The sequence below is a fragment of the Pinus tabuliformis genome, chromosome J, assembly GCF_031772625.1.
Source record: "Pinus tabuliformis cultivar Carrire ecotype Pingquan chromosome J, CPIR1, whole genome shotgun sequence".
NCBI classification, from domain to species: Eukaryota; Viridiplantae; Streptophyta; class Pinopsida; order Pinales; family Pinaceae; genus Pinus; species Pinus tabuliformis.
The window spans coordinates 383339781-383348085 of NC_142295.1; the positions used below are offsets into that span (position 1 = coordinate 383339781).

The following is an 8305-nucleotide window of genomic DNA, read 5'->3' on the forward strand; positions in this document are numbered from 1 at the left end:
CATTTGTTTAATTGGAAAACAAGAAAATTGATAAGAGGAACAAATTAGCCACTGCAACCAACTACTGCGAGAACAACAAATTAAGAAAAAAAAATGATGAAGTAAAGAAATGTTGGTGCCGGAAAATTCCTAGAAAGAATCTCAAATCTGTTTAAGCTTAGTGTCCAGCATTTCATGTTAGCAAATTACTCATGTATATCCATCCATAAATGCATGCCTCTTAAGGAGGAAGCTAGAAGTGAAACATCTGAAGCTTCATTGAGTAAAGGTAACCCCTCATTTCCAGACTAATATACACAAAAATAGCCTAATACTTATATTTTTATAATGAATAATATAGAATTTTTGCAACCACAAACCAGTTTAGTCACTGACACCAGCTCATACCTTGCACAAGGTTCAATAAAAAAAAGGATGGCAGAGACACTTATACAAAAACAGATAAGGGTGATTTTATAGCACCCTTGTAGCCTTGACATAAATAGTTCATTAGCTAATAAGATGCCACAAGTTGATGCATCAACTTGCTTATGGTGACTTCAGCTTAAACAAAATATATATGAGTATGCAAGCAAGCTCACTGGGTTATCTGACTAAAGCATATGCATATATATGACTGACATTGTAGCCTACAAGTAGTTCGTTCAGCTGCCAAGGAAAATGCTCAAAGATGTATTTGTGCTTTAAGAGATTTCAGCGTCTCAAAATGTGACTGTGATCAATAAACGATCTTGAATATCAAAATCAGAATTAAGTATTAATAAGCAAATGTCTTGACAACATCCATTGCACCGACATAGTGAGGATGCTGGCCAGGAAGAGGCAATGGCTGACTCTGGAGCTTCATCTCAATTGTGTCAAAGGGATGCCCATACATTAGCTCTGCCACTCCCCCAACAGTGCTACAAATTGGATCTGTTGCTACATCGGTTACCATAATTGGGAGCCACTAATCCTAAACCAGTTAAGACCAAAAAGAATTGGTTTTGCATTACAATATTCACATAAAGAATCCTAAAATTTAAAAGATTGACTGTTACAATTTAATAACTCAGTTATTAGTAATCACTATTCAATTTTGGACATCTACAAAGCAGTTATTTGGTCATTTGAGATCAGAACCACTGCTTAAAGTGTAGGTAGTTGTATTTTTTACAGAATCTAATTGGGTACTGATCATAAGAAGGATTGTAAACGTGAGATTAATTGTTTCCCATCATTGTGAAATACTTTAAATAGAATTCCCACAAGTATAAATGGCAGCAGAATTTTATAAATAAAGAAATGAAAAGGCATAGTAAAATGTGTACATTGTAATATTTTTTTGTTAGTCCTTATCCATTTTTAGCAAAGTTCATAGATGCACAACAAGAGGGAATTGTTTCTTTAAAAATAATTATTTTAAAGGTGGAAGCCTACTTCTCCCTTTATTTTCTAGGACTATTGAAAGCACAAGCATAGATTAAACTTCCTTAGCTACAATACGAATTTAAAGTCAAAGAAATACTTACAAAGATGGGCATGGTGTTTGAGACCTTGCATAGGTAGACATGAGGGGTCTTCTTGTTTCTTTTCATATTCTTACTTTTCCCCATGTCATTCCTGTTCTTAGTCTACAACTTCTATAACAATAATGGTTACTTGAACTTGACATTTTGGTCAGTCCGAAGATTAGCCCAATTTTGACGTTTCTAAACAAGTTTCTAGACAGGAATACTTTGCTTGCAGCCCAATTCATCATTTATAGAAATTTGTGAGTTCCATAAGAAAACACTGAATGCTGAATTTATCTCTTTGAGAGGAAGACCTCAATGTTACATTGGCCCTGCTGCTAGATGCAGAGAGAAGATGAATGTATCTATCTAAGGTTTCGTTGCCTGATTCCATCTCAGTTCTTGATCTTCATTATCAAAATTATCTCTTTACTACATACCCATTCTACTGTTATTTTAATAGATGGGCTCCCTGAAATCTATGCAACCTCTTGCAAACACTCAGTTTTATGATAGAAGTATTCATATATATTATAACAAAAGTAGAAGTCGATCAAATTTAAGTAGATCCAATCTTGGTTTAGGAAGTCGAAACAGTGTAAGCCAGGAGAATAATGATATAGGTGTATCTCTCAATTTGCTTGCAGATTTTATCTAGCTATTAGTAGATCACGGATTTCACAAGTATAGGCATACAGATTTAGGAAAAACATTTTTAATCCTTGTTTTCCCCATTACTGTCCTCAGACATACTCATGTGACAAACCTAGTTTGCATAAACATCGATATTTGGTTGAGGATCATGGTTTGGATTCTGCAAGAGATATGGCATTAAATAAGGTTAGACAATCTGGGGTTGGCCAACATATTTCCAACAATATTGCAACTCAAGATTGCATACCCCAAGTCCCAATATTTGATATGTTAGTCATTTGCATGAACTTGAGATATGCATCTTTGATCTTCCCAACCTTGGGGTGAATAATCAAACCTGTGTTTTGATGGGTGCAAATCAGATCTATGCTTTGATGAGTTTAAACCTAGTGTCCATATTCACTACAGGCAATTCACAAATCTAGATTCATTGCAACGTTATAATAAGAATTTATAAATCACCCCATCACACTAGGGCTGGAAGAATGATAGACCACCCCACCACACCTGGGCTAGAATAATTGATAGTTCATCCCACCACACCCGGGCTAGAGATTCTGTATTGCACCTCTCTTACAACTATGCAATCATGATATTTACTTTAGATATTTTTGCATTTCATAAACCACATTTTTCTATCTTGCAACATGACATACCTCCACCGGAATGCTTTACGAACACAGATATCCTTGGATCACAGTCTGAATGAGTTCCTGCTGTCAAGGGACATCATTTGCTTCTCTAATGAGGATTTTTTATTATCTAGAATAAAAAATGGAAAACCAGGCTAAATGTTCGTTTCAGAAAAATCAAAAGAATATATCAATTCTTTAACATGTATAATTGAAAGTTGGTAGTATTCTTGATTTTGCAAAAAGAACTATAAAAGGGAAGTGTTTGATATGATGAGCAGGCATAACTACAAAATTCCATTATTGAAGGAATCCACTTGGTTGGGTAGTCAACTTATTTTTCCATTAGATGAATAAGGTAATTCAACGTACCTCACTAAGGCATTAACCACCAAATTTCCAGACTCTATACTGCACCCACAAAAGAAGGTTTTGGAGGAAGGAATTTTGACTGTTCAAGCTAACCTCCTTTTTGCTTTCACAGTTAATTTTTGTTCTTTTCCCTACTTGTTTTTTAACATAGTGTTTTTTTCATATTCCTATATACAACTTCTGTTCAAGCTAACCTCCTTTTGCTTTCACAGTTAACCTTTGTTTTTTTTCCTATTTGTCATTTAATCTAGTGTTCCTGTCATCTTTGTGCATACAACACTAGTAACAGAGCATTTTTAAGCAAAAGTAACTATTCTTGTTTGCACAGAACATCCCCTGGGGTTGAATGTTGTCAGTTGGTGCAATGTTGTGGCTATGGTTTGAAATGTTAGAAATTCGTGGAATTGCATAATGGCATGCATTCATTGTGGGAGACAAGGCACCGCATATAGTTGAGAAAATATGTACAATGTTGAACAACTTAGCTAAGCAGATGGAGGAAGGAGGGTATGTCGCGGACACAAATTTTGTATTGGATGATGTGGAGGAAGAGGCAAAGGAAGACATGCTACATAGTCATAGTGAAAAGCTAGCTATGCATACAAATGTAGTGATGCTAGAAAGCGTCAGTTTAGGTCCTAAAATTTTTCAAATGAGCAAAGAAGGGCAAGGATATTAATGGGCTGAAACAAACCAGAATAACAGGAACTTTAGCAGTAACTATTTTAGGAAATTAATAATATATTATTATCTAAAAAGAGAGGCGTAATTGAGTGTTTTTTGTTGATGAAACCGTAACAGAAACGTCCTTATGTGATATATGTACAAGTAAAACATTACCAAGTGAATATATACAATGATGAGCAGCTGAAATTTGAATCATATACAATGTTGACGAGTATTGTCACAAAAGTGGATACAAGTTTGTACATGCTTTGCAATGTATTTCTTGAAATTTTACATATTCTATACATAGAGACGTGTTTGGTAGGTAGTAACTAAACATATATACAATGAAAGTATTCTTTGACATCTAAACATATATACAATAAAAGCATTCTATGACATGTAAATGTAATTGACAATGAGCAGCTAATCATATATGCATGATGGGGCATGGCATCAACAACACCAATTAATGTTTATTGTGGTGCCAAATTGTGCGAGTTGTTCATGCAATTGATTCTGCGTTTTCCTGTGTGTGTTCCTTTCATGGATGTGAATTGTTTTCTTGAGTATTTTTCTTATCTTCTTTAACAATTCAATGGTTGGATGCAAATGGTAAAGAGGCAATGATTGTTGGGGCAGTATCCTTGTTTGCATATCTTGTAATGTAAGTTCTTGTTGTTGGATTTCTTGGCAATACTCATACAACATTCGGAGGTAGCCTGTATCCATACCTATTGCCATCCAAAAAGAAAACATTGTAAGTGACAATGGATGTGTTTGCTAAAAGCATTTTTTTTAAAGAAATGAATTAAAATAAATAAATTTCTAAAGAAATTTTTAAATTGCAGTGAATGCTAGACTTTGCCATTCGTAGTGGAAAACATTTTGTTTGAAGATTTTAAATAAATTTAACGAAATTTAAACTAATATAAAATCATATGAGGTTAAATGTAATAGCAAGCAAATGTAGGTGAAATTTGGTTATGTAGTAAGTGGTGTTTACCATGTGGGTAAATCTAGAAGACAGGTTGTATGATTAGCTAGAGTGTATTCTCCTGCATAGATTTTGATGCAAGCAATGATTCCTCTTGCTGTCTACGCTTAAGATATGGATTCTCGTGCATTTGTGCAATGCATGAGAATGGAAATGCTGGATTGATTTGAATGTATGCCAATGACCGCACTCTTGAAATTGCAGTGAACGTTAGCCCTTGTCGTTCTTTGGTGCCGATGTCTACTGTTGCTTTGTCTAATGTCATTCCTTGTGACTTGTGTATTGTTAAAGCCCATGCCATTTGAAGTGGTATCTGACGGCGTGTATCCCTTGTGATGGGAGAAATGGGTACATATGTTGGGTGTGAAATGTCCCATGGTGTTCCTTTGTATTGTTGAAAGTCGACAACCACGAAGGATGGTAATTCTGGGAGCTTTGAGTCAATTGAATAAAATATCGAGATGACTTTCCCAAGTGCACCATTGACAAGGCCTGCATTCACCCATAAGTTTCCGGTGATCATAAATTTTTGTTCGTTGCATAAGAGCACTTTTGCAGGCAAATGCTCATCTTCTGCTGTAGTAGAAGTTTTCTCTCTTTTTTGTTCTGTAGAGCAAAGCGCGACTGGGATGTTCAATTTTTAAGCATTTTCTTATTATGCAACACAACTGAGTTGTTCGTTGCATATAGGTGCATGGATTCTTCAAATGTGTGTTGCTCTTCATGTGTTAGAGAATAATTTGTCCTTGACATTAGGAGTTGCCAATCTTCAAGTGTAGATATTCCATTTCTGAGATTTGTGAGTATTTGCCGGAAAGCAACCTGGGACGGGCTAGCTCCTTGTTGACAAAAAACAGTTGAAAGTGTTATGAATGTGTCAAAGCTGCGCCAAAGTGTAGTGCCACGTGATGTCCCAGCGTATAAAGGAATGTCTTTTACAAGTGGTAGCTGGCCTAAATCTCCGACAAGGATAATTGAGCAATTGCCAAATGGTACATTTTGGTGAAGAGGGAATGCCTCTCTTAGATGATCGTCAATGCGAGGAAGCATTTTTGGACCAATGAAGCTCATTTCATCAATGAGAATGTATTCTACATAACTAAGTTGCTCTTGCAGTTGTAGGAGTGGTTGGCCTTCAGGAGGATGCATTGTTTGGATAGGGATACGAGGGGCAGAGTGAATTGTGAGGGCATTTATGTTGAAAGCTGCAACGCCAATTGGTGCAAGTAATAATAAAGGGTTTTTGTTTGTTGGTGAGTTTTCCACAAATGCATGGTGTAGACAGTTAATCAAATGGGATTTTCCTGTCCCAGCTGTTCCTTGTATGATGATTCTGCCTGGGCATTTTGGCGAAGGGGTTTTAAAGTGTGAAAAAATAGTGGTAAAAGCTATGTTTTGGGTAGGAGATAATGTGTAATCTTGGGGAAGGTTGGAAAAAGAATGATGTTGGTTTTGAATAGTTGAGCGATTGAATTCAACGAAATTTATCGTAGTTTCTTGCAAGTGGAGAGGGATAGTAGTATGCGACCAATTGTGGTTGGCATCGAAGTCGTGGTAGCCAATCATGTCGAGGTCATCAACTGCAATATTGTAACCTAGGTGCAGCTGAGAGAGGATTTTCCATTCATTCATCTGCATGGAATCAAGAGGGATGTGGGGGGTAGTTTGATCTTTAATATGTGGGGTTTGTGGGTTTTCAATTTCTCGATGGACATGCCATGGTGTATATGTACCCTTTATTTGTTCCCAGTGTGCAATTATTTCTGCATCAGTTGAACCAATATCATTGGGGAGTGTGCGGAAGGGGAAATACAATAGTAATTCACTCCAGCAAAAAGTGGCATAAGAAGGATCATCAGAGAGAGGAATGACATTGTAGTGGGGAAAGACATGTACAATCATTGGAGGGAATATGTGTTTCCATTGGTTTTTTTTCCGTTGGGCAGAATATGACCATGAGCGTGCAGATTCAAGGAGGGGCAGTGATTCTAATGAAACAGGCCTGTTCATGTATGCAAGGATAAAATTTGGTGTCAAACGGGGATTCTCAATATCTTGCGAAACACGTTTGAAAACAACCTTGTTGACATTCAAAGAATGAAATGTACGGCTGCACAGAGAGAGAGGCAACTTTTGTAACATATGGCATATTTCTTGCACTCCAATGTCTCTATCTGCAATGGTTTCTGTGAGGAGTTTTCGGATAACAACAATAGTAGGTGCTTCTGGAATGGCACTTTGTGAAATTCGTGATAGCATTTGATGGTAGCTCTCAGATCTTGTTTCTGCTTTTGATGCATATTTTGCAATTTACTTTAACACAACATGGCGAGATAGGACAGGTTGACAATCAACATTTTCTCTCCAGATAGAGAGTAGATCGGCATTGTGAATATTCAATCTTTCATCATTGCGAGCAGGGACGTAGGTGTTTTTCCCTTTATCATCAAAGAAAATTGAAGATGTGGGGTTTAATTCCCACAACACTCCATATCAACAACTAAGTACATTGTCTTTCTTGCAGAGACAAGAAGATTCATGACACTTTGTATGACGTTGAACGCAGTTGACGAGCTCTGTATAGTCTTCAGACTATTTGGACTTGAATATTGATTCTGCGCCAAGAAGACATGGGTTATGAATTTTTGATTGGTGAAGGGGAATATTTCGGTATTCTGCATAACGTGGATTCCAGGCAGTTACGTAGTGGTCGAAATAATTATGTGCATTAGCAACTTCCACTGCATTGTTCCAGTCAATTGTGTCCATATTTGGTGCATTTTGCAACCAGAGGAAGCCATGAATGTGTGCGGATCCTCTATGTTGCCATTCGTATCTGAATATAATATGAAGGTAAAATTTGGTTAAAACATATACGCAATGTAGAAATTAATGTAGAGGGAAATGGATATTAAAAAATACCTACACCAGTAGTCTATTGGATGGAGGCCTTTTTGTAGGATTTCTTCGAGGAAAATTGTAAAGCTGCAGTGCATATATTGGGATGTTAGATGTGGGTTTTTAATTATGTTTTGAATTCTCCATTGGAAGTCGTTGTCTGAACTAGAAGGAACACTGGTAGGCATGATCATGTGCAAGTCATGCCATTTAGTATCAGCTGCATTGAGAGTGAAAAAGAATGTCGGGCTTCCTATTTGCATGATCATGTCAGTCAGTTCAGAGCATCATTTGTTCCAGAAAGACCGTGTTCCTCGTAGGCCTGAACCGAATCGCATTATTTGCTCTGGCAGTCTTGAATCTGGAGAGTCATGGAGACACTGTCGCAGGTCCAAAACCGTTGTTGGCAAGTTGTTCTCAATGTACTTCTTCACGAAAACACTAGCAGTTGTTTGGCTACGGTGGCGCATTAGAATGCTATAAAGATAGTAGCGGAATCTTGGGTGTCGGCCAAATCGGTTATCATGGTAGTGCAGCAAGTGCAAAGCATATTCATGCATCTCAACTTTTGTAAGTCTTGGTTGCATGATCAT

At 36.9% G+C, this 8305-nt stretch overlaps 1 protein-coding gene across 1 annotated transcript; it reads right to left on the minus strand.

Annotated features, from left to right (window-relative positions):
* Nucleotides 1-4860: 4860 nt before the first annotated feature.
* LOC149227377 (uncharacterized) lies at nt 4861-5337 on the minus strand. Its single transcript, XM_089380478.1, has one exon. It carries the CDS (start codon nt 5335-5337, stop codon nt 4861-4863), a length of 477 nt encoding a protein of 158 aa, XP_089236604.1.
* Between the last annotated feature and the right edge of the window lie 2968 nt (nt 5338-8305).

What these genes read in the sequence shown, in the direction of transcription:
- LOC149227377 (XM_089380478.1), bottom strand. Translation starts at nt 5,337, where the DNA reads ATGATCACCGGAAACTTATGGGTGAATGCAGGCCTTGTCAATGGTGCA.